The sequence below is a fragment of the Vanellus vanellus genome, assembly GCF_965231255.1.
Source record: "Vanellus vanellus genome assembly, chromosome: 2".
Lineage (NCBI taxonomy): Eukaryota > Metazoa > Chordata > Aves > Charadriiformes > Charadriidae > Vanellus > Vanellus vanellus.
Genome location: NC_138906.1, coordinates 154,392,309 through 154,419,786, shown reverse-complemented (window position 1 = coordinate 154,419,786; position 27,478 = coordinate 154,392,309). Strand labels below are relative to the sequence as shown.

Below are 27,478 nucleotides of genomic sequence, written 5' to 3'. Positions count from 1 at the left end.
TTGAAAATTTGGATGCCATCAGTTCTGGATGATGATTTTCTGGTCAGAATGTCATGTCTCTCATCACTGTAAGCTCTTGCTGCCTGCTAGCAATTATGGCCACTAAATAACTTTTTGCATCTCCAGTACCCTGCTAATGCGATCGCCTGTCATGTTGACATTTACATAATATTAAGGAATTGAAGGAGGCTGGTTTTCACGTGCAGGAAAGGACTGCCTCTATCAAAATTTGATTTAACCTGTTGTTTCTTGGTGCAGCCAGCAGCTTCCAAAATTATTATGCCACACTATTGGCAGGAAGGACTTAATAAAAATGTCTTGTCATCTAATTGCAATAATTTGAGTCTTTCGGGCAAATTCTTTCACAAGGTTTGAACTACTAGTCCTACTCTTCTTCCAAAATTTAATATTTTTCTTCAAGCTCCCTAGAAAATGTCAATCAGGATCTTCTATTCTTGAGCCCACCTACAATCGGTTTCCTTCATATTATTTTGCAAACTCTAAACTATCCTCAGGGAAAATTGAGAACAGCTCTTGGTAACCAACGTGCTACAATAAAATACTAGTGTAACGTGTATCCCTTATAAATATTTTAATATATTAAAAAAAAAAGACAATTATTTTAGATACTCAGTTCTGGCTCTCATTAGGCATCAGCCAAGTATGGATCCACAGCCTCCACATGTGCAACGCAAGCCTTCCACTTCATCTATAGAAATGTTTAGGTGGAGGGGTTGCTTAGTCACACGCTCAGAAACCTACATGGTAAGAATTTTTTGTGTTAGCACTAAGATAGTAAAAGTTGATTTTTCCCTCTTTAAAGAGCCCTCCAGTGATAATAAGTGATGTTGAATATGTCTGTCTCCTGTGTAGTGGTTGGATCTGGAGCTCGAGAACTATGCCAGCAGGGAACCTGTCACTCTCAGATCTTTCTGTCTGCAGCTAAAGAGAGGTTAAGATTTTTATTATGGCAGGGATTCCAAGCAAGAGGACTTGATTCATTTGATCTGAAAGTCAATGCTTGGCAAAGGGAATGGCTGACCCCAGATCTCGTAGTGGAGAGATGATTTCTCACCTGTCTACTGGGTAGGATAGGTCTACTATCCTACTATCAAAATCTACTGGATTTTGACTTACTCGTACCTTGTGTGAATTAAAGTTACATTGCTTATGGCTTGAGGACGTGGCTGACAGCGATGAGGAGTGCATGTATATGGTAGTTCAGCAGAGATCCAAATGAAACTACTCTTGGTTGGAGCTTTCATAGTGTTTAGTCATTGCTCTCTAAGCTGGTCAGGTGGGATGTCTCGCTCTTTCTTGGTGTCATGGACAGTTAAATGACTACTCAGTGGGATGTGTTACAGAGATGTCAGATGGTGTCTTAAGAGTATTGTAAGAGGTATACTGAAATGTCCTTGAGATACTGTGTTCATCTAGGTATTATACAAACCTCCTAGTTATTGCTTTAAATGAGGGGTGAGAGTTAAGTGCTATTCTCACTGAAAAGAAAGAAGTTAATACAGCATTTTACAGCACCTGGGCTAGATAAAACTGGTAGATTTTGTAAAACTAAAGTGAATTTGGGGAGTTGTGTGGGATCCTCCTTTCTTCCTTAAAGTAGCAGTAGATGTTAACTGCTTCAAGCCTTTGTGGAGCATGGGGAGATCTTGGTCTGCACAAATAGGCCCCCAATGGAAGAAGCTGTAAACCTGCAGCTGAAAACACGCTGGTCTTTTTTTCCCAAGTGCACTTAACAGATTTGGAAGCTAGATACTTGTGTAAATTTGATTCAAAAGACATGTATTTATGGGGCTAGCTACCATGTTCTTCTGCTTTGCCAAAAACTAGAACTTTTCTAGACTCACTCGTTCTCCCTGCCAAATGTTTAACAGTGTTATCCCTACATGATGGGCTGATGGAGGTCACAGGAAACAAATAGCTTGTGTAACTTTCAACTGAAGAAACAGCGATTTTTCATTTAATGAATCCTGATTTACTATAAGGACAACTCAGGAAGATTGTTGTATGGGGGGCTGTGTCTGCTTCAGTGTTCAGACCACATTTTGTGAGTTTGAAACTTAAGAACAGTGTGAGAGGTTCTTCAAAACAGATGTGTGAATATTTCGTACCAAGGCATCGGAAAACTACTTGCTTCATTGTGTCTGGTACAAGAAGATGGGCATTTTAGCTTTAAGTAAACCCTTGAAGTATGTCCCTCCTCTTCCACCTGCCCTTTGAATTTTTGCTATGCAAACACTGAGTGATACAAAATACCCAAACTTTGAAGCTTTACAAAAAAGAAAAATCTTTTTCTGCTTTTCAAGAGGAGGTGGGGGATTTAAAAGCCCCCAAGCCCCTTATATGAAGTCATTATTGTTTTTCCTAACTTATTGAAAAATTATTAACAAAATGAGACTGACTTTCTTGTGATGCATACTGTATGACATTAATGATTTTAATCTTGTATCAAATCCATTTTCAATAAACATAAAAATAGCAGTGTAGTAAGCCAAATGAATGCTTAGGTACGGATAATGTCTACCTGCCGAATAGGAGGAGATTGAGGATTAAGTGGTGAGTGTTTGTAAGATCCTGTGAAGATGGAGTTTTCTGTATAAAGGCCAAGAAAAGTACTCCAAATATATGGCAGAAAACCTTCAAAATATGTTGCAGTTTCTTCTGGCAGTTGATTCTTAAAGATCATCATCAACAAAATAGTGAAATAATATTGCTTGATTTCAACTTTAATTTCAAGAAGCTAGTTTAAAATTAATTTCTGAATTAAAAAATGCTTTTAGAAGGCTCAAGCGTTTTAATGGTTCTGGAAGATAGCGTTGTAGTGCTTTTATCCTTTGGAATGATGTTGCATACCTTGGAAGACAATTTTGCAAGTTACCTTGACAGTCCTGCCTATCTTCTTTAGACTCTTCTTGAGGCTCCTGTGTGTTTACTGAAAAACAGTACAACTTTCCATTATCTTGAGTTGCATAGGGAATTGTGTGGTCAGTGAGATTGATTTAGTTTGTCCAAAGGCTCATCTGAATGTTTACTCGTGTTAATAAAATGATGTGATAGCTTGATTGGTTTGATTGCTTCCTAATTCAGTAGTTTTGTGCTTAGACCAGAGCCCGAAGCTTGCTGTCAGAAAACACTGGGCGAGCGCCAGCACATGTGCAGAAGTGGCGTGCTTCCATTTGCTGCTTTCCCGTTGTCCCGTCACGCACGTCCCCATGCTCCCCATTCCCTTGTTTTACTCCTATTCTCTGAAAACTTGTCCTCATCCTTCTTTATTCCCACAAGCGACAGAGCTACCCTTTCCTACCTTGCCCTGCTTTGGTAAGAGGCACGTCCTTGGGCTGGCCCATGTCTTGGAGCCACCTCTGTAAAGCCAGAAGGTAGCGATGGGCAGTTACTGCCTGCATTGGTGGGGTGTCCCAAACTCCAGGACACTCCACACTGCCATACTCTAGTCATCAGCTCTGGTAGAGACCATGCATGGGCAACTGCTGTCTAAACTGGTAATAAATAACAGTCTGGAGAGACAAGCTTACATCATGGGTAAGTATCTCCAGACAGAAGCACTCCAAACGTGTTGTTTTATTTTTATTATGTTCCTGTTACTTTTCACTGTTCACCTACTGATTGTGATACCTCCTCTGGGTGTCCCATGGTTTTTTTGTAGAGTTCAATAACACCACAGAGTGCTGTAGTAAAACTAACATTGAGTTGTGATCCAGGTTAAAAATGAATAAGTTCACTGAGCGTACACAATGACTAGTTACTTTAGAGTTTTTCCTCTTCTCTTTCTCCCCTTCTTTCTCATAAAATGAAGGACTTTTTGCTTTAGAAAGCATTAAGACACTAGCAAAGCCTCAGTTGCTATAAACGAGCATCTACTCACGGAAGATGGTTTGGCTTGCTCTTACTAGAGCAGTAGGATCAGTGGCATAAATGGAGGTGGCTTCTACAGATTTGCTTTCAATTTATGCCATAGTCCTTAAAGAACATGCAGATTTGTAAAGAGTGCTTTTCAGATGGTGTGCAGTTTTTCTACCACAGTTTCTAACTCATTAAAATATAAGAATTCCTTAAGAAAAACTTAATCCACTTCAGACAAATATGTTCTGCCCTTTTTTTTTCATCCTTGAATTTAGCAATTAAAATGGAGTTGAATTAAGTCTTTTGACTCACTTTTGTTTTTGTGGTCTTATGATTGACTATGACTCTTGGACTTTTGCCTGTTTTCAGGTGATTTTTTTTCCCATCCAGCTACTCACAGGCGCTGGTCTGCTTAGCTTCCAAGTTTAGAGGAGATCAGGTGCTTTCAGCCCAGTATAGCAAAAGTGCATAAAATAGAGTACTGTTTTGTAACCCTGACTTGATATTTCAGAGGAGGAAATGAATATTATTGAGGAAGGCAATATTTACTTTTATTTTTTTCCTCCCTGAATAGGAGAATTGTTGAGTTACTCGGCTTGTGCATTTGTCTTGGGAGAAGTGTGTGTGGGTTGAACATAGATAAAAATCTGCAAATATGTACATGCATATGTGTTGCACACTTAAGCTTAAGAAATATATTTCAGCAGTATGTAAAGGCTTTTTCAGATAAAACATTGCCTTTGCCGGAATTAACTGTGAATTCGTATTTCTCTTTGCTCATCTTTTTTATTTGTATTTTTTAACCAGAATAAGTTGGTTGTGGTACTAATTATATTTCTATCTTCACAATTGGAATTGTTATCAATAGATGCAGTCATTATGATTCATAGTTTTTTAGGCAATTAATTGAGATTGTGTGTGTGGATGGAAACGAATTAATCTGTTGCCTCCATAATTCTCTGTGCTTAATTAAATTAAATAAATCAATTTTCCTTCTTTTCAGATGCATACGCTGGTTCCTTGAACTAGCATCTGCTAACTTGTTTTAGTCATTGAAGATACTGTCTGAAGCATACATGTGGTTTGGCAAAGCTTAATATGTATAGAAAAAACAGAATTTTTTGTGCTGCTAAAGAGTACCATGTAGTGTATAGCACTTGTTCAGTATGCATGCTACCACATGGTAGCACTTCAAAAGAGACAACTTATTGCCTTAAAAATACTACCCACATTAGTAGCGGTGCTATAAAAGGAATATTTTATCTGTTTTTCAATATAGTTTGACCAGAATAACTGAAATTTGTCATGTTCGTGTTGCCAGTTAAATCCAGGGAAGTGTTAGCGCAGAGGCTAATTTCTTCTGATGGACTTCTGTGTCCCATGGAAAGTATGCCCAGTCTTGAGTAAATTTTAGTTAGTGACAACCCTAAGATTTAGTTCATCTGTCTTCTGGGTGCCCAAGATTCTGTGACGAAACAATATTCAACCCGAGATACTCCAGAGAGTCTTTTTGAGGAGGCTGTTGTGGGTGAGGGAGCGGTAAAGGTCTACCTTGTCCACGAATCAGTGACCTGCCCTCATGAAGACGTGTAACTTCTGCTGTTTGAGTTCATAGTTTAAAACATATTTGTGAAACGGGAGTCAAGATGAACACTTAATTGTGAAATCCAGACTGAAGGCTACGCAGATGTTAGTGGTTTGTAGCACAGCGTTGGTTGTTACCTCTTTGGTAGTGCTGCCCGCGTCCAGCGGATGGATGCTGCAGCCGGCTGGGTGAGCAGCAACCTAAAACCAGTCTACGGCGTGTGATACTGGGTACGAAGTTCTTCCACTTTGGTGGGGCTTGGCTTTTTAGCAGATGTGTTGGTTGCTTCTCTTAAAACCAGATTTCTTAAGGCATATCAATTTAAAATATGTTTTGGAAATTAAGGCCTTGAGCATCTGAAGTGCCATCAAATGTATTGCCTCCAGCCCATCTTTCAGCAGGGCTTCACATGTTGTAATATTTACCAGCGGTCTGAATGTGGCCAGGCTGAAATGTATCTCATCTGATGGTAGCGATAACTATTTAAGGACTACATTTCGGAAACGTGTATATTGATATATGACCTCCTAAGAGTTGGATTTTAGTAAGTGGTTTATAAAGAAATAAAAATAATACAGTTTTAGTGATAAATAAACTTGCATTATGTATCAGGTTGTGGCAAGAACACTTGTTTCGGAAGCGTTTTAGAAATAAGCTGTTATTTCAAGATGGATGTGAACTTGCCAGTTGTTTGTAAACTCTGGTGTCTTAGATTTGTTTGCATTTTAAAATCATCACGTGGACCTTTTTTTTCCTTTTTTCAGTGCCTGAGTTGATTTGACCTTTTCTTAAATTAGTGTTTCAAATATTGGAGTTATTGAATGAGGATATTTTAAGGTATTTAGAGAATGTGGCTGAGTTGTCCCGGTGTTGAATGGGTCATCACATTAGTGTTCAGTTCTTGGCCTTGTCTCTGATTTATTATATAATTTTATGTATGTTATTTTCTTATTGGTAAGGTAGGGTATATACCTCCTATATAGCCCAGATAAAGTTTCTAATGTTGCCGGTACTTTTCAGAAAAGGAGAAAGTGTTTACGTTATTTTAGTATTAAATATTTTACAACAAGTTTGTTAAAACATCTTATAATTCAGGGGGAAAAAATACGCACCAAAGTACTGTAATAGGGTTTACTGGTTTTAGTCAAGGGATTTTGTTAGTACAAATTCATGTGAGTCAGTCATATTCAAGCAAAACACCCATACTGTAGAGTTTTGCACTTTTTCTGATTTAGACAAGTCATAGTAACACTTTCTAGCTGCAGTAATCCCCCCACCTCATTTGTTTGCAAACTAGCTAAAAAATTGCCCTTTTAGAGGAAGGAGGTTTATTTTAATAATAGCAAAAGAGAGAATCTTCTTAAAAAAAAAAAAAAAAAAAAGAAAAAGGAAAAGAAAAAAATCCTTCCCAGAGAGGTGCTGAGGAGATACGTGATGGCTCAGGAGACAGACGCTGTGTGTTCTCAATGCAGGAAGCACACTGAGAAGTGCAAACCTGACTGCTGGCTTTCCTCATCATAAGGACAATGTAGAATTGTAATTTGCTTAAAAATATAGGTACACTGTTTAAGTGTGGGGCAGAGCGGGGGAAGCATCCTGCTCTGGCTGTTCCCTTGCCCTTTTCCTTGCTCACCTCAGTTCTGGGCGCTCTCAGACTTAGTGGCACGTTTTAGTGGCACCTTTGTGGCATGGCTTGGGAAGGACTGTGACTTGAAACAGTGAACTCCTCGTTAGAAGATGTGTGTGACCGTCCCGAGTCCTAGCAGATTGAGGACTGGGTAGAAGGAGGGAGAGCTCTTGCCTAGTCTGTGCTAAACTTCCAGGTAAAAAGATGATGTTCTGTAAATTGGGCAAAAGATGTAAAGAAACAGTGGTAATGATATCAACAAAAGCAACTTGGGGGCTGTTACCCATTTGCGCAAGTTGGCAGCTTGTTGGAGCTATCTAGCTACTAATACACGTTATAAAATATATATGTTTGGTTAAAAGAGTTTCCATTTCTCCCTGGTGGGGACGGCATCATGTTTTAATTTCTGCAGTTGTTTTCCCAAGGCAGAGATGTTAGCTATTGATGCTTTATTGGTTCTTTGAGATTTTTCCATTATTGCCTTCATTATCATCTAACTGCTAACAGTCATGAGAGGAGGAATTGCTGACTTGAAATCTGGATGGTTTTCAGCAAGTCCTTTTTCTTCTAGATGATATCGCTTACACACATGTTCAGTTACATATTGTTGGTTATACTGTGTTTAAGAAAATAAGTTGTCCTGGAACTTGGTTAACAGTTAACGTCTCAGATGAACACTTTTAAGGGCATGATAAAGCTCTGTTCAAGTTTGTAAAAGATCTGGATGTTTTCTTAGGGTATTCCCTCTCTTTATCATTACACCTCTTAAAGGAGAAATTATCTGAATGGGTCAACAATATGATTTCATAGGATACTATATATAAGTATCTTTTTCCAGTCATTACATGACCACCTCTACTTTGACAGTGTACTCAATTACAAGAGAGTTGCCACTGCAAGGAGCAGTCTGGCTCAGCTATCTAAAAATCCACATTTAACTTCATTCTCAAAAAATGTTTTATCTCTTTCAGCTGCTTTTGTAAATCCCTTTCTAGTTTTTCCTTTTCGTGACTTCATTTGGCTAGGAAGGATCTAACTGTAATTTCATGTTTTAGCATGTTGTAGCTCGTCATGTCAAAAGCAAGTCTTGCTTTCCACACAGATATATCTTTGAAAAGCTTCTTTTAAGCAAAATAGTTTATTCTAGCTACATTTAATAAACGGATCATATGCTTTTTCAATTCAAAGTCGTGGTCACAGCAGGAATCTTTTAGTTTGTTCCAGGGGAAGTCTGTGTTGTAAAATTTAGAAACTTAACATCTTCCCCCCCAAAAAAACCCAACAAAACCTTGTAAGTTTAAGGACTGAGCTGCTTTGACAAGGTAGGTCTTAGCTTTGCTTTTGTGAGAAGGTGGAGATGCTACCTGCTACAGCGCGGGGGCTGCTGTGGAAGGGGTATGCTTGAAACTGGCCACTATTTCTGGAAGTTGTGCAATGAAAGCAGGATTAAAATTTTTTTTCGATCTGGTAAGGGGGAAGGTTTTCATACTGAGTTCCAGGTAGCTGTTTGATCAGTTCTACTGGCTGGCTGTCCTGAAGAGCGTAGTGGCATCTTTAGGTTTGCCTTGGTTTAGAGACAGCCAGGTGGTGCCAGCCCTGTCTTCGCCTGCGCTGCTGGTGGGGGGTGTGTGTGTGGGGGGGGTGTATGTGTGTGTGTCAGAGTCTAGCCTGGGTGGGTTTGCTGTGTTCGTTTTGGGATGCTGTATGATCATGGTGTCCTGGGTGAAACACCAGTGGCAAGTCATTTCTATTAAGATATTATGAAATAGAATGCAAGCACCAACACATGCGGATGGAAAAAGTCTGCAAGGGTTTATATAATCCCTTGTAGGTTAAAGTAGATTCCTTTAAAAATACAGTCAGTAAGATAGGGCAATTTAATGAAAAGGGCCAGCAGACTGCAGAATGTAGTTTGTGCTGTAAGGGTGATAAGCTGGAAAAATATTTGTCCAATCTTGAAAAATGTCTCCTCGTATCTTTAAAGAATATAGTTACTTTTTCTTTTTCCTCTTGGAAGCATATGAAGTGGGATCTGAAAACATAGCGTGTTCTGTCTTCTTAATTAATTTGTGTTGCTTTCTTTTATAATGAATATCATATTTTCATGTGCACAAAGAGAAGCCTTGAAAAAAAATACCAAGAATGAATGTATATGAGAGGGTTATTTTTCATCTTTGTAAATTTTTCAGCTGCAAACAAAACTTAAGGGTTGTGTAGTATTGTTGCATTTGATTTCCTATCAGTTGGCTGTGAGTGTTGGTTCATCTGATAATCACACTGAAATCTGTTTCCTTAAATTTAATCAGCAGGCACAGTGTCTGTCTGTTTAAAAAGTCTGATAAGTGATAAAGTGTGTTGATCTGCTCGATGGGATTATGGTAAACATTCCTGAATAGAATTCTGTTCCATCAAGGCAATCTGTTTGAATGAAGCATTTAGTAGAAGCAGAATTTATGTGTTGGTACAATGAAACATTACAGCTGTTGGTGTAAAGAGACTGACAAAAAATGTTCTCTACTGTCTAAGGTAACTTACTGTATATAAATATGTGTGCGTATTATGTATATTATTATACATACCTGCATACTTAGGCATTATATACATCTGAAGAGAAGAAACAGTGTTGAAAAATTGCAGATAAATGCAATCAAAACTATCTGACACCTATAGCTGGTTCCCCAAACTCTAATACCTAAAATGTAGTTGTATGTTGTGAAAAAGGCATAAATAGTTTATCTTCTGTTTCATACACTCATTAAATAATTCTCCTTTTGATTCCAAAAGTTATCTAATTCTGGGCAGTATTACAACTTAAATTGCACTATTTTTTTGTAACTAAATGGTGAAATGTTACTGCTTAATGAGACCCAGTAACCGAATTATTTTTTTTATGAATGAGCAAGGTAATACACACTGTAAATGACGTGTAACAGTTTGTCGATCATTTTAGTAATTAACTGAAAAAGTCTGCTTACTCAGGCTAGTCTTACTCTCATTCTCTGAGGAAACTGGATTTTAATGAAGACAGTCCAGCAGTGAATAAACAAACTTCTGCGCAGTTGCAAAAATGAACATAAAATAAAAGACAATTTATTCATTTAATACCAAGCTCTCTCTCGAAATAGTACAGATTGTGTAAGTTTGCTTTTTAAACATGCTTTTTATTTAATCTAGTTCAGTACCAGATGGAAATGATGCGAAGCCTGCGCCACGTAAACATTGATCATCTTCACGTTGGCTGGTACCAGTCCACATACTATGGCTCTTTTGTCACTCGTGCCCTCCTGGACTCCCAGTTCAGTTACCAGCACGCAATTGAGGAGTCTGTAGTTCTCATTTACGGTTAGTATGAGGTTTCCTTTATTATTCTTTTCCCCTCTTAATATTATTACTACTATTTTTGTATTCTGTCTTTTGCCTGTAAGAGTAGCCTGGCAGGCCTTTTCGAGTAAATACCAACCCTGTGTCTACGGCAGCCTCAGCAGCAGCTAAGTCTAGACAGGGTTTCCTTCTTTCTGTTTATTTTTCTTGCTATCAGAGCCCTGATGTGTACGTTTTGGAATGCTGGAGTAGCTGCTTCATTTTTATTCCTTCATCTCCCCTCCCTCGTGGAAGGGGCTGGTGGAACCCGACCAGATGTCTAACAAACCCCGCTTGCTGGCGTGTCTGGCTCTGTACGTGACTGACCAATCATCGCACGAATTGCCAAGGGTTTTTTATACCTCTGACAGAAGCATACAAAACCTGGACTGTTTCTTAGCACAAAGATTTTTTTCTTTTCTGCCTATTTAATGGTGTTTCCTCAAGCTCTCCAGACCAGATGTTCTGTGCTGTATCAGAACCGTAGGCAATTTAACAGCTTTATAGCCTCCCCCTCCCCAAACACTCACAGTTTGCCATATCTGGCAGACTCGCATATAGTTTCCAGCTGAGAAGTAAATGTAACGTCCTGAGTATCTGTCAGAAAAAATACTAATGAATACGATCAATCTTATGAGCTGCCCCAAAATTGTTTCAGTATGTTAACAATTGGATTACAGTAAAGAACAAGTTGTTAAAGTATACTTATATTGGCTGGAAACATTGCATCATCAGACCTTGATGAATTTTCCACTTGTTTCAGTCTATTTTGGTTTTCATTTTATCACCGATTGCTAAAAGTTTTACTGTGTTAAGTTTCAGACAACATGAATGTTAACACAGCTTTTATTCTCATGTTGGCATGCTTCAGCCGTTATCATGCTGCAAGTGTTAAGCTTCTTTGTCCTAGGAATGTAACAGTTTGTTTAGAAAATTTCCCCCTAAATTCGGTAGAGTATGTCAAGGCAAAGCTAATCTTTTTATATACCAGTTACATTGTTATGCACGAAGCAGCAGGGCAACTTGATCTGAATTAGCTTATTGCTACTCTAAAATTACAGGTTTTTTGTATAAAATGTAGTTTAATGAATATTTTAATTTACTGCATAATGACTGGAGGGAAAAATCTTTATTTAAATGAGGTAGCTCTTACATAAGTTCTGTGGATAATTCATATGAAAGAAAATAAAAATGTGAATTAGACCTGTAATGGGGAAATAATGGTGTGAGTAGAATGGGTCTAGGTCCCCCCATGTTCTCCAAGTTAATTTTATTAATTAGTTTCACTGTATCTAGTTGGATGTATTTTACATTTCAGTATAATAGGTTTACTTCCACTATAGTGTCTTTTCTGTGTTGGTTGTCTTAACTTTTTTTAATAGGGCTGCTTATTTTACTCCTGTTTATGTCATTCAGATATTTAAAAAAAAAAAAAAAAGGCGGCAAAGTGGACTTAGTAAGAATACACTTCCTCCATTTTTAATTATAGATCCCATTAAAACTGCCCAAGGGTCTTTATCACTAAAGGCATATAGGCTGACTCCCAAACTGATGGAAGTTTGCAAAGAAAAAGACTTCTCTCCAGAAGCGTAAGTAACTTAAAAGAATGTTTTCATATAGGTTTTTCTGGATTATTTGGGAGGCAGAAGGGTACACGGGATGATGAATGACTATTTTAAAATTTCATGTAACAGTGTGTGCTGGGGAAACTGGATATATATGGTTAGCGATAGACATGCACTGATACAGTGGGCTGAGAAGGCATGAAAGTCTGTCTTTGGGCATCTAAATAAGGGCTGAAGTGGTGGAACTTGAACTGATTTTGGAGGTGGTCAGGGGGCTGCCTGTAAGAACCGTTGGGAAGATAGCTGTATCCAGGAACAGAGTCAAAAACATATAAAAAGAAACGGAGAAGGGGAAATAGCTGGTCTGTCTTTAAGCTCTTTTTTTCCAGAAGGAAAATTGAACAGGTATTCTGGAATAGCTGTTTTTATGTATTGATTCCACATAATCTTCTGGAGTAAAGTAGGATAATTACTCTGTTTCAAAAGATTAGCCACTTGTAATAGGTGTAGACCTTCACTGTCATCTTTTTCCTCTTAACAGCTCGGTGTTCAATGGCAACAGCACAAGCACTTGTTAAACTTTCTTCATTGAGGAAAAATGGAATCATTTCATTGCTTGGTGTCTAAACATAACTTTTCCACGATGAACAAATGAATCTGTGCTTAGTCAAAAAAAAAAAAAAAAAAAAAGGAAGGGGTAGGGGGCAGAAGGCAAAAAAGCAAAAGTTTTTCTTCCAAAATCCAATATGTATACAAAGAAGTTAAGGATATATTTCCTTAGAAACTTACAGGTCATGCCTTTATTTCCAGATTTTATGAAAGGTATTACTGTCTACTTTTATAATAAAGAAATAACAATAGTTTTTATAGGTATATTGTAAAAAAAAAAAATACACTGGAAATCTATATTTTAATATCCACCATGGAATTTAATTATTCCAAAACACACTGTTTTGTGAATCTAATTTTTGGTCAGTAAAATCTTAATTATTCAGCTATTGGGGAGATTGTTTTTCATTGTAATAGTTAAGATTTTAAGGGTATTTCAGTGTCGTGTGGTAACTAACTGTTCACTTCTATTTAAGAAACCCTGATGGCAGGGAAATCAGTGAAATATTTTGGAAGGGGCAGAGTTAATCCTGTCAGTACAGTCTTTTGCTGGAGGCTTTTTCATGTAAGTAATGTATTAGCAAGCAAAGCGGCTGCTTGACTTCTGAGAGTTTTTCCTAGAGCAGCTTTTCCTGGTCTTTGTAAACGTGAGGTTTTGCCATGCAAATGGTCTCTTACCAAAACTTGACTCTTATTTGATTGTAGAACTATGAAAATCGAGAGTTTTTACAAAATTGGCAATTGTTGGAGCAACAGTTCAACAAAATGAACGAGAGTTACTGGTTATATTAATAAATATTTTTTAAAATTTTTTTTCACAGCTTGAAAAAAGCAAATATTGCTTATGAAAACATGTTTGAAGAAGTGCCCATTGTAATTAAGAATTCATACCTGATCAATGTGATGTTGTGGGAACTGGAAAAGAAATCTGCAGTAGCCGATAGACATGAATTGCTCAGTCTGGCTAGCAGGTAAGTACTTGTTACAATAATGGATGTATTTTTATTCGCTTTCCCAAACCACAGTTTAACACCTTGGGTGAAATCCCAGTCTCATTACAGCCCATGGAAGCTTTGCCTTGACTTTTAATGGGGTTAAGACTTTACCCTTCGTGTTCTTTTGCTGAAGGAAAAACTGCATGGTAAAACTATAGCATTAGATTCAAGGACTAAATTCAGTCTGTAATCCGCATATATACCTGTACTGTTTGAACTGTATAATCTTTTCAGTAGTGTATATTTCTTCAAGAAAGTACTGGCATTCAGTACATTCAGACAAATAGATCTGGAAATAAAAATTGGTTTTGTTAAATATTCCTTAAGTAATTCTATAGATTATTTTAATAAAAAGTAAATCATGTTTGTTGTACTTTGGTAGCAGAATGCATTTGAGGATAAAATAAAATAAAATTAAAATAAAATAATAAAGCCTCTATCTGAGAAACTGGCAAAAGTGCTCAGACTGATTGCCATGACAGCCAGCATTCATGATGCCAGAAATTGTTTAAGGGTTTCTAGAATGATATTCTCATAACTTTATCTAAGAATAACTTTTTGTTCTTGTAGCATTTTGCCCTGAAAATATATTTGTGATAATAAAGTAGGCATGACCTCTAGCAGTATGATCAGAAAATTTGGTGGTGCTTAAATCTTACACAACACAGTACAGTAATTGAATTATTATTGGGCTGACCAAAATAACCAGATGCACAAAATCATGCAGTATCTGGTTGCATGGAGAAACTGGGACATATTCGTTAATAGTTTTTTGGGGTGGAACACTTTGTTTGAACTTCAAGGTATTGTCTGCCAAGATTTTCATCCCTTCTGACTCTGACAACCAAGTTAGCTGAATACTAGTTGCCTCTTTTCTTCACACCCCCCCCAATACCCCTGTCCCCCCCATCATGTAAGGCTGCTGTTAGTGGATCCGTATTGCTAGTGGTCCATATGTTGCCTGAGTTAGCAGAAATTTTCCACGCTATTTTTTTTTTACTTGAGCTTATGTGGATGTATTGAGGGATCTGATAGTTTTTAGAGAAATTGGTCAAGAGAAGAACAGGTAAGGATTGAACTCTGCCAGGGGATTTACAAATGTCGCAAGGGATACTTAGTCAATAATTTTGTCCAGTAAAGTTATGACTTTGCACCTTGGAATTAATGAAGTGAAGAATTTTTTGCCGAGATGTTCAGTCTGATTGACTTTGCAGGCTTTCTGTCAGGCTCTTTCCTTGGTCAAAGATCACAAAGCTTTTACCATCTGAGGAGAGAGTGGGCACTGAATGTGGGAGATGACAGTGTTTCCTCATGAGCTCTTCCGCTTCACTGTGAAAAGGAGGACCACGCTGAGTATACAGCAGGTTTTCAGGTGAACTGACAGTGCTGCCGTTGGTTGTTTCTATGGGTTTGCTCCTGTAAAAAGGGTTGGGATTACCCAGCACCCTGGATGCTAGCACGGGCTGCTGCTAGTCACGCAGTACCATTCTGCAAATCGAAATTAATTTGAACAGGTCGCAAACCACAGTTGAAGTTTTTCATCAGCTTTATGTCTTACATAGTGACTGTTCCGTACCATTGCCCTGACTCAAGATAAAAGATAAGAACTGTACAAATTAATTTCCTTTCTGGAATGATGGTGTTAATAGCCTGGTGCAGGACAGGGTTTTGTGTTGGTTCTCGCATCAGTAAACGAAAAAGGAAACTCCGTCATTTGTGTTTAGGAATCCTTCACAACAAGAAAAAAGGGAGGACTTTTTTCTTAGAGAATCAAGGGTTCTTTTCAACGGGTGTTTTCTTGAAGCAGTGTGGTGCTGTTCTTGATCATGACACAGGTGGAACTGGATTCTTGATAAACCTGATTACAAGTGCCTTTTCAATTAAGTGTGTTTCTTTGACCTTACACAGTTACTATCCTATATACTGGCAGAAATTTCTTGAGCTTATTGAAGTGTTAAATTTCCCACTAATGGGGAATTAATTCAACGGATTCATCAGTTTTCAGAGGTATTTCTGAATTATGTCTCTTGATGTGACTTTTCTGGCAGCATTCTTCTGGCTCACCCAGTCTGTTTGAGAAACTGAAGGTGCTTAGTTTGCTTTGAAGGGAGAGTAAAGTTTTGGAAATTACCCCGATTAGGTTTATTCTGGAGGTTTTTGTATGTGTCATCTTTTAATATTTGATAGCTGCTTTTAGTTACCGGGTAGGTTACATTCAGTGATATCTTACATTGGTATAACTCAGCTAGCAAATTAAAACGTTTTAATGCTCATTTATTCAAGGTAGGGTGACTTATACTGCCTGCTGAAGTATTTAACTAGTTTTTACTTGAATGCAACTACGAAGATTTCTCTGTCAGGGAATATATTGCCTGAAGTAGAGGAGTTCAAACCCCCGCTATTCTGGAATTTTATTTTCACTTTGCATTTCCTTATTTTTGTCTATGAATAGTTGTGGGTAAAACATTTCAGATATCAGCTTTTAATTTTATTGTGTGTCCTCCTCACTTAACTTTGTTGTAGAATTAGTTGGGAGTAACTTTAAGGCTACTTTGGGGGGGGGGGCATTGGTTTGGCTTTTGGGGGTTTTATTTGGGTCCTTTGGGAGCACCTCTGAACCTTTTTTAATCTTCTGAAGCAAAGGTTTGGCAATGAAATTATTTACCCATAATTCTCCTCTGGAGAGTTTGTTTCATCCAGATTCTTACATGTTCAGCCACCCACCTTGTCTGAGTTTGAAGCTGTACCTATTTGAGATACTTTGTCTGCGCCTTAATATCTTCCTCCTTTTGAAGTACATTTTTGATAATTGTATAGAGTAGTTTACTTTTGGGGGCATAAATTTATGTTTCTCTTGTGAAATCTGAATTGACTGGAATATTCTAGGGAAAGAAGTTGAAGGCAGAATAGCACAAGGCTAGCAAGTAATAGCAAGTAAAGGCCTTTTACTCAAACTGTTATCCTGCTACCCTCAAGGACCAAAATGTCTTGAAGACCTTGGAGTACTGCCAGTCTCTTGATAGAGACTCAAGAATTAAAATCCTGTCAGATAATGTTCCAGATCTTCAGAGAAATAATTACAACCAACTTTCCCATTCTCATCCATCTCTTCCCTATTCTATTGATGATCTAGTTTAAATTAAAAAAAGCTTTTTTGTGGTCTAGCTTCATAATAGGGTTGTTCTATAATATCTCAATTTGTCTCAAGCAATTTTTCTAATAGTGTGCGTCAGTAGAAGCAAACATGTGCTGAACATTTACTGCAGTAACATCTACTTGGCAGATATATTTTTCAAACATCAGATGCAGTATTTTTGCAAAAGTGACACGAGGAGAGTTACTTTGGCTTTTGAAAACAATATTAACCTTTATACATTGTACTGCTTATTCAGAAATCTCAATGTGCTTAACGGATTATTAAGACAATTATGAAAATCTCTAATTTGCAGATGGGGGAAGCTGACACAGAGAGGGTAAATGTGTTGCCCAAAGGCACACATCAAAGTCGGAGTAGAAAAGGGAATGGAGCTCAAGACTCCTGACTTACATATCTCATTCAAACAAAATCCTCTTAAAAAGAGCACAGGTTGAACTCAGGCTGAAATGCTGAGATGTAAACAAGTTCTGCTAAGCGGTGGGAACGTTCCTTAGAAATATTTAATCAAAAAGATGTGCTTTGCCCAGCAGTACCTCTCTAATCCACCCAAAGCTGTTCCCACCAGGAGGAGAAATGTTGCACAGGGTGGCACCTTTCCCAAAACACAGTGACTCTGAGAGGGGCCTCAGTAGAGCTGATAGAAATGAAGTAAATGAGGGGATCCATTTATGGTGATGGTAGGCAAGTTTAGGGGACCATCTTTTTTGGACACTTCCAGCTTCAGAATTGTTACCCCCCAAAATTTGGTGCCTAAATACAGCACAGGGATTCAGATCTCAGAGGCTGGGTGCCTCTGCCTCCCTCCTGGGCAAGCAGAGGTAGGTTGGCTTCTCCAAAAGTGCAAGCTGATGCCCACGAGCTGTGGGTAGAGACAGTTAAAACTAATGAGCAGGACATGGGAAGCTGAGAATGATGTGAATTACTGCCTCGCCGTGAAGCTTTGGAGTCTGACTTGAGGCTGCATTTTGGGTATTTCAGACCTTTGGCGAGTGTGTGTCTGGAGTCCTTTCCTGATTAAAGATGCTGAAGTAAATGTGGGCTTCATGTGTAGTTCCCCATTATGAATCCTACAGAAGCGGAGCCAGTTTGAGGTTCCAGCCCCAGCTGCTTGCATCATTCCTCCCCACTACCCCCATTTCATCTCTTCACCCCTCCCACCCTCAAAGATTTTTATTCCCTCATCTGTTTCAGAATATGGCAGTACAAATAGCTTTGTGGAATAGTCTGGTGGAAAAAGTCAGGCTCCCACTCTTCCCTTCCAGCCTTTCCCTCAGCCTTCTTAAAAAAAAAAAAAACCCCAACAGAGAGTGTTTTTGCATTTACAGTAGACTATTTCACTGAAAGAGTTTGAAGTGTGCCCACGCAAACAGCTGAATCCATACAGCTGAGAGTGCTGTGATCCTTGGGCAAAGGAGGGGGGAGAGGCAGGAAGATGCTGATGCTGGAACCTCTTAAACGGGCTTTGCTGGCAACAGCAAACTGCATCTTTGCTCTCCTGAAAGTGTATCTGCACAGGGAGGCTCTGGTGGTACGAGCATTCCCTCAGGAAGAGGGAGCCTTGCATTCAGGTCTCTTAGCCTTATCCTAACAGGATGCCCCCATGTAGTGAGTGATCCATGAGTTTGGTTAATGTATAGTTGTTGCTTTCTTCTTCTGTGGGTGCTAGACCATAACACTGCAAATGCAAGGCTCACCAGCGAGAAGAACAAGACAGAAAGGACCCTGTCCGTTATCTGCAGATTAGGCTACTCTGTTCACAGGTTTCTGCTTCTCACCCTGAGAATTATTTGACCTTTATATTTGATAATTGTTAAACAAGGAATCAGAATTAATCCATGTGTCAAGGACTTGATTTCATATCTGCCCTTTTGGGTGAAGGATTATACCCCATCAAGTGTAAGGCTGTTACAGCAAAAATGCACAGCACGAGAAATTGCTTTGCAGGCTATACCTTCTAGTCTGGTTTTTTTTTTTTTTTTTCTAAACAGACTTTAACAGTTTCCCTATGACAGTTTGTATGTTTGTCCTTTTTTGGCATTTTTGATTGTGTCATCCAAGCTACGCAGATAAGTGATAAATTTCTGAAAGTTTTACAGGTCACTCACTAATAACAATTTTGGTGAAGGAGTGATCTCACATTACATTATTTCTTCATTAGATGTGTAAGAATCTACATGACAGATATTTTTTGACTGTCCTAACTGCAGGAGAAGCTCCATTCTGTTTTTTCCCTTTTTATTATCTATATTTCTCCCTCAAAAAGAACACGGTCCCCGCGTGTGGACTTGCTGATGCTTAGTATGATAGCAATTCCGCAGCTGATAGCCGAGGTGTGGTGGTCTCCTGGTGCTATATCTTTTAGCTCAACTCAAGCTCAGATCATCACTGATGGGTGATCTCAGACATGACTTGCTTCAGATGAAACTAAACTGAAAATAGACCTTAGGGGGATACCTACTGTACTTCAGCCACTCATGGGCTTTCAGGTCACTGGACCATGTCAGAATTAGTGATAAGAAACCCCCCTGAAACACATGTAGTGTGGCCATTGATATCTTAGCACCGGCTATTTTGCTTTATAGATCTGTTCCTGTTGGTCTATGCTACTCGCTAATCTAAATGTAAACTCAATTTAGTTGACTCATTTGCTGAATCAGCTGACAGAAATGCATCCATTGAAAATGCGTTTCTTTATTACTGGTGTCCTTAGAACAGCAACAAATGCAAGTGCTGAGCTCCACACTGTCTACATTTGACTATCACAGAGCCTTGTAGGAAAGTGAGTCTTGATGGGGTTGTGAGCAGCATTTACTGGCACCCCCTTTTTTTTTTAAAAAAAATATTTTTGTTTTGAATTTTTTTAGTTGCATTGATACGTAGCGGGTGTTTGGGTTCCTAGCAGTGTGATCTTTGAGATCTGCACAAGGTAAGTTGGTGCCTAAAAGAGCCTTTGGGCTAAGTAGGCGTGTGATGAGTCTTATGGGCTGGAGCAATGCGATTTGACTTCCTAAATCTCACCAGAATAAACTTCATCTGAATAAAACTTGCTTAAACTTTGTATTTATACATTTTTACAGATGACTTCCTATTGGTTTTTCTATTTTTTTTTAAGAGATGGAGCAAAAAAAGGTATCAACAACATGAGAACTGACAAAAAAGCTGGTCCTTTATTTGCAGCATACTTATCACTTCATGTCTCAGTTCACATCTGTTTAAGTTATCTGATTTTAGCTTTTTGTTTCCCTGGCAATGAGAGCAAACACTATATTACTGCAACTTCTAACAATAACTCTCTGTTTCTGTATTCTGCTGTACTAAGCTGGTCCCAAAGAGATTCACATAAAATCATTCTTTGTAACCAGCTATATTTCATATGGACACTATCTGTAAAATAATTATGTATTCCTGATGTCCACATACCCTACAAGGCTATTAGTGTGTACCCACATAGGCATTTCTGATAATATCCAGTTCTAACAGTAACTCTGTATAATATAAACTCTATAAAAAAATGAAAATATGCACACCCCTAGCCATGGCAATATTCCACGGTTCTAAACATCATGTACTTGAAATGTTCAACCAAAAACTCTCAAGAAGTTTAAAAATAATTATTATAGTGGCGCCTTTCTTGCTGCTCTGTAGCTGAGGTCCTCCTCATCATCTGCCTCTGTACACAACTGGGATTTAAAACTCTGGCTTGTAAATAAATTGTGGTCTGAAGTTACTGATACAGCCTTTTGTTCAGTGAGCAGGCAGCTCAGCTAGTGAAATAGCTGTCCTAGTCTCGGAGATAAGGGTGTCTTTAGCCACGTTCTCAGCAGGTATCCTCTAGTGCCTTGGTATGTTACCAGCTTCTGTCTCCAGCTGAGTTCTATGGATTTGGGGAATAATTTACACTTAAAAAGGGATGCACATAGTATTACATATGCGATTCCCTTTTCACTTTATGCCTTCCTCTTCCAGTTAGATTTTCCCCAGTCCATAGGCTGTAGGGTGGTGGGAATGCATTGTAAAAGGTAGAAAGAATCTCAGATAACATTGAGAAGCCGTGACTGAAGCATATGATTTTTATTTGAAAGAAACTCTTGTGAATAGTAGTGGATTTCAGTTGAGGAGGAGAAGGATGGAGTTTACCTTTTTGAGTCACTGGTCTTCAGCCAAGTAGGACTGGGTGAGGCTTAGATCAGAGCCAACAAACTAGCTTCTGATCAAAGGGATCAATAGAGAGCAGTAAGTATCCTTTTACTGCACTACCCTGTAAACACAATTTAGGATGAATACTGTCTCCATGGGCACCAACCTGAAAACTTCCAAAACTTTAACTTGGAAGCTATACCTTAAGTTGAACATTCCTGCAAAATACTAAATCCATTGCTAAAAATGGTTACAATAAAAGTTGTTTAACAGACTGCATTTGTCTGGCCAAGGCAGTAGATCGCATAACTGGAACTGGACGCGCCCAGCCTAGCTGCTTCCATGTTGCCTATGGTATGGAATGTGGAGCTGGCTGGACTGGACGCCACACTCCCTCTCAACAGCTAAGATCAAGCGATGTCTGCTGGACTTCCAGGCGTTGTTTGATAGACTAGTTAATCAGATGGAGTTCTGAAGAATATGTAACTATCCCTGCAGAGGGATAGTTAAATATTTGTGAAAAAGCTAGCAGTAACTTGAAACCAAACTCTTTGAACACATCTCTTTGGAACATCGTTTGCGTGTCACGAAAGTATCAGACTTCTTCTTTTAAATGTTTGACCTGCATCTGCAATGGCAGTAAATTCACTCAAGGCATTGTTTTTTCATAACTATGGGGTTCCCTGCAAAGACCAAAACACTTAAGTATGGTATTTGCAATGTGGCAAAGATGCTAGAGTAGAAGATGCTGTGTAAAGTATCATCAAATAAATATATGAACAAAGATAACCAGGACCTTAAAAATTTACAAACTGTGCCATTAGTGCAGAAATGCTGGTCAACTGACTTGGAATGAATTTTAAATTTTTTTTATTTTTTTATTTTTTAAAATAAATTGAATCTTTCATGGGTGTTCCTTCTATTTCAGTAATCACCTAGGGAAGAGTCTGCAGCTGCTGATGGACAGAGTGGATGAGATGAGCCAAGACATTGTTAAATACAATACCTACCTGAGGAACGTAAGCAAACAGCAGCAGCAGAAGCATCAGGTCAGTAACATGGAAAATCTGAATGAGAATATCTTTTTTTCCACAAAATAAGGTTGGGGTGGTGTTATCTAAGACAGATGAATCTGGATCTAAGCAAGATAAAATTCTTGCAGAAACACATCCATTAAGGAGATTTATGAAATGTACTAGTCAGTGGGGAACTATTCAATGGATTCACTTCTGCTGACGTGTAGTGTGGATTGGTCTTTATTTGCTATTTTACATGTTTGTTAGCGATTTATGATAAACCAAAATCATTGATAAATACGCTGTGGACACAGGAATTAGATGTTTAAGAAGTGAAATGAAAGCTGAAACTAAAAGTGAATTGTTCCAAAACAAACTGTGTTTTAATACCATCACATGTAGTCATGCATCTAGAAATAAAGAAACCTAGTCCATATTGAAAAGACAGCGGTTGTTCTCTGATCGGAAATGACACTTTAGTCATGTCTTGTATCAGTAGATAGTCATACTGATCAGGTAGTGCTGACTTTTAATTCCTGATGCCAAAGGGACTCTTTGCTCTAAGTGGCCCTGCTTGAGCAGAGGGGTTGGATAAGGTGTCCTCCAGAGGTCACTTCCAACCTCAACTGTTCTGTGACTTGGAGATGGTATTACTTTATTTGCTGTTGCTGCATTTGATAACGCAATACTGTGTCTAATTATAGAATAATGCTGGTAAATTGGAAAAAAGCACTATGAGAATGATTTAAAAGCCTGCAAAGCAGATCTTGGTGAATGCAATTCACTTGTGATAAATTAAGTTAACGATTGACTTCCTTACTCAAGAAGTACCTGCATGAAAAATACATTTGAACTCTTTAATCTAGCAGAGATATGACCAGATTCAATATTGGCCAACTGAAAATGCGCCAGGCCACTTTAAAGATAAAATATTACAGGTGTGGCTTCACAAAGTAACTAATTATTAAAAAGAGCACCTGTGGTTCATGTGAAATGCTTCATCACTGACTATTTTAAAATCAAAATTGGCTTTTTTCATTTAAGCAAAGTGTCGCTTGAACAGGGAATACTGTAGGGAAGCAGCACATGATCAGTGGTCTCTCCTGGCTTTGTAATTCCTGAGGACATAGAAGCTTCATGCATGTTATCTTCAGAAAATTTATTTTCCTTTGCTGCCTAATTTGAATAGAAAGATGGCATCCACTTCAAAGGTTTTTGTTAATAACAAGGAGATCTATTTATTTTGAAAAGCAGAGCAAAGTAGGTTCCATGGTGTCTCACTTCATTTCTTTACTAACTATAGCTGCTTTAGTAGTGGCTCATTGCAGCATAGTTAGTGGTCTTAGCTTCATTTTTAAAATGGAGCAATTGTGATTAAGAGCAAGCCGTTTCAATAGAGAATAATAGGCAGACTGCTGAGAAGTGAATGGGGTAATGCAAAGAAAGAAGAAACTACATGCAATTCACATACAAATATGGGCATTTAAGATTTTATTTTTAACATTGTCCAAAAACATGTATTTGTCACTACTACTGGAAAAAAAATTACTTCATTTGAGTATGCCACCAAGTATGAACTGTTTTCAGACTTCTTATGCACAGATATATTTAAGTGAGGGAGAGAAAACACCCTGTACTCTTTGGCCTATTTATATTGAAGATTTTTATGTTGAATATGAGGGCTTCGATAGACAAACCTTACAACTAATTCCTGGCTGTGACATACAGTATGTATGACACGTACGTGATTTTGAATGTATGTACTTCTCCAAGAACAAACATTTATCCAATAGCTGAAGAAGTGGTCTGGCTTTTTTTTTAATGAAGTTTCAGTAATCTACACGGCAAAGGGAAGCCCTGAAGACAAATCTGATTTTTTTCTTTTTCTATAGCAGAATAATTTCTACAAGCTGCTACTCTAGTATGTCCTCTGGTACCCACAAAGAAAGAGCATCAAAGTGGCAGAATATCTAAATAACTGGAATGGAAATATGAACCATTATGTTTTGTTCCAGCCACCACTTTGTTCCCAGTTTAGAGTTAGTATTTTTTGGCTTAAAATACCTTCTTTAATCAAGTTCTCTTCCCATTTCACCTTTAACTTGCATAAAGTTATTTCTAGTTTGTATAACTATTTGAGGTAACAGCTTCTCATACTTACTTTTCCAACCTTGTTTTCCTTTTTTGCGTGGGGAAATGCTGTATTCTTTCCATCAGATAGAGTATTTATGAAAAAAAATTAAAATTAACCTCACCACCTCAGTAGCACATACTTTTCCAGTGCCTCACTTATTTAAGGTGCCAACTTGGGAGGGGGAAATGCTTGTTAACAGTGAATTGAAAGAAACTATGAATTGCATTTGCATTGTTTGAAATAAGCTGAATTTCATTGAATAACTATAATTTTTAAAACATACTTGCTAGTTCGGTAAAGAGCATCTGAAAAGAAAAACTTTCAACTGCTTTGGAAGTCCTGTTACATTCTGTTTCTGTTGCTTTATTTTCAGTACCAGCAGAGACGTCAGCAAGAAAATATACAGCGTCAAAGCCGAGGAGAAGCCCCTCTTCCTGAGGAGGACATCAATAAACTTTTTAAGCCGCTGCAGCCGCCTGCAAGAATGGATTCACTCCTTATTGCAGGTAACATTCTAGCAGCCTCTTCAACTCATCTTTTCACATATGAATGTTAGCTTGGGAAAAAGTGCAGTTGTTACCTTAGAAAGCATCTTAATTTTTCATTACCTTTGGCATTATGAGGTGATGTCTTGGCATTGATAGTATTCCAAATACTGTCCTTCATTTGGTCAAACTCAGTGGTTTCAGCCTGTGATCTACAGCCCTAGTGTCTGAAGTATTGAAAAATAAAGTAGCTAAGAAAAACAACCTTATTGCTAGTAGGCAGTCCGTGTCTCTGTTAGAAATTACGCTTTCACAGATAGAAGTTTAAACTGTGTAGGTAAGTAGCAGAGGCGTGTTACTCATGCAGATATGAACGTACATAATTTTTTGAAAGAAAACCACTGTGTTTAACCAGCATGGCCGCATAAAGTTTTAGACTTGACGTATGGAGACTTTATCCCTTTATTTCTTATTTTGCCATGGTACCTACTTCCTGCTTGACCATCTGTGCCTCTGGGGCTGATGGGAAAGGGCAGGAGCAGCAGCCAGAGCCTCTTCCTGAGGCTGAGAGGGTGAAATGGGATTTTAAAGGAGAGCTGGAGAAATACCCCACAGAGCAGGCCCTCTCTCTCCACAAATGGGTGTAGCGACTACTGCAGTCCATAAGCTGCTCCCTGCACTCATGCCCCAGCTCTTCCCTCAACTCCACAAGTCAGGGGGCTGTGCAGACAGGAGGCAGGAATAAGCTGTTTGGGCTGGAACTTCTGATTCAGAGCAGTTGTCTGCTGCCCAGAGTTACTGATAACATCCCTAGGTGTTGAACTATGGGGTCCCATCCCCCAATTTCTTCAGTTTACTGAAGAATGCTGCAATATGTAGCCACAGTTCGGTACAAAAGTCAGTGCCTGTCCTGTGCATTCTGGAAGGGTGAAAATATCTGGGACCTCACAACGACAACACAGAGCAGAAAACCTAGATGCCCTGTTAAGTAATCTGGATTTGGAAAATGTCATGAGAAATTCCTTACTGTAGTAGGCATTTGGGATCAGTTAGCTATCGCCTTGTTTGAAAATTAAACCAAAGTCCTGGTAATTTAGTGTACAGAAAAGAGTGCTTTGACATTTAAAAAAAAAAAAAAAAAAAAGGGAATTTGAACTACCACTCTTAAATTTTGAAGTGACCAAGAGATTATTATTTTAATATCAGTACTGTTTCACACTGCTAATAAGCGCTCCTTTTAGAAGAAGTAGTGTTCCTTATTTATTATTCCTTCTAGAGTCTTTAAAAAAACAAAAGTTGTTTTGAGAGTTTTTACCAGTTAATGAATCCTAGCAGCATTAATGTATTTGAACATTCAGCTTTAGCATAGCTAAAAAGTGTGTCTGTATGTACACGTGTGTTTTTATGAAAGTGATCGCTTAGGATGAATCATCTCGTATAAGAGGAAGAATTGAAAACTATTATACTTCAAGGAAAAAACTGTTTTTAGCCAAAGCACTCTCTTCATTTGTTCTTTTACCATAGGCAGGGGAAGAATTGAAAGCATCCACTTTAACTTAGATGAAATAAAGTTTGTGGATAAAGAATAAAACTTAGCTCTTTTGTCTCTGAGGCATTTAAAAACTTTTCAAATAGAGCATTAAATTGAGAGTTTATTGGCCTTCTAAACAGTCTTAATTTTGATTAAACTGGCTTCATGTTTTGCTATTCCTAGCTAACAAGGGAAATAACTTGAGAAGTACATGCATAAAAGTGTTTTGATGGGCATGTTTGATTTGTAAAGCACTGACAAGTCTTCATACCCTGGTGATTTTTGAAATAGCTAATAAAGTGAAATATTAGGTAGAAAAAAAGGCTAGCAAAATGTCAAACAGGCGTACCACAATTTTCAATCTGCTACTGAAAAGTATGTTACAAATGTTTTAATAGAGACAGCAGATGCATAAGAACAGAACTGAAATTCAGTCTTGTAGTATTTTTAGAGCAACTAAATTGAACATTCAATGTGATTAAGCTTCCAATACAGCAACAAGAATTGTTTATTCTTTTTATTGTCTTGTCTTTTCAGAAATAGTACGTAATAGAATTGTGGGAAAATTAAGGTTTTTTTGAGCATACCAGTTTACCTATTCTGCTAATTCAGTTTCTTCTTCTTCTTCTTCTGAAACCTATTTGGGAATACTGAAAATGTAAAATTCCTAAGTGTAGAGTGGTTGAACTGTTTTGATTGCTTCTCTGTGTAAATCCTGAATGATTCATGCACATTTGGCTTTTTGAAAATGATGTTTTAGGATGTCTTTCTGAATTTCAAAACTGATGATGGGTTACTCTTCTTTCCTATTGACAGGTCAAATTAATACCTACTGCCAGAATATTAAGGAGTTCAATGCACAGAACCTGGGCAAGCTTTTCATGGCTCAGGCTCTCCAAGATTACAACAACTGAAGCAACTTTGCTGTAGCCCTCAACAGGAGAAGTTATTTACAGTTTTATACTGTTCATGATCCTCTTGAAAATTTATTATATCGGGAAAAGAGTTGTGTAAAACAGAGTCACGTTGGTTTGTGTAGAATTCTCCTGTAAGAAAAATAAAGGCAAATTTTAACAATATTTCAGTATTTCCTTATTTGTTGGCTGTATTAGACTGGAATTTTCTGTGGTCACTCAGGTTTTCTAAATGTTTGGCAGTTATTCATGTTTAGTCATAGCAAATAATACAGGTTTTATTGAACTTGGAATCGGGAATAAAAACAAATTATGACAAATGTTCAGTATAGCTGACTGCACAGAAGAAATGTAAGATTTCCCAGTTTTGGTTGAGAACCTACAACCAGAGTGTACTAGTCAGTTGGAGCAGTTGCTCATTTCTATTTTAATGTGTTTGAACAGACTGGTGCGATGGATGTTCCATATCACAAATATTTCATAG

At 38.0% G+C, this 27,478-nt stretch overlaps 1 protein-coding gene across 1 annotated transcript in view; it reads left to right on the top strand.

Annotated features, from left to right (window-relative positions):
- EIF3H (eukaryotic translation initiation factor 3 subunit H) overlaps positions 1–27,149 on the top strand; it is a 90,692-nt gene extending 63,543 nt beyond the window's left edge. The window contains exons 3-8 of the mRNA XM_082499602.1: positions 10,266–10,433; positions 11,941–12,040; positions 13,447–13,596; positions 21,843–21,963; positions 24,438–24,570; positions 26,897–27,149. Coding sequence (XP_082355728.1) covers positions 10,266–10,433; positions 11,941–12,040; positions 13,447–13,596; positions 21,843–21,963; positions 24,438–24,570; positions 26,897–26,994 — 770 coding nt within the window. The 3' untranslated portion in view covers positions 26,995–27,149. The remainder of the gene's footprint in view (positions 1–10,265; positions 10,434–11,940; positions 12,041–13,446; positions 13,597–21,842; positions 21,964–24,437; positions 24,571–26,896) is intronic.
- Positions 27,150–27,478: the final 329 nt, after the last annotated feature.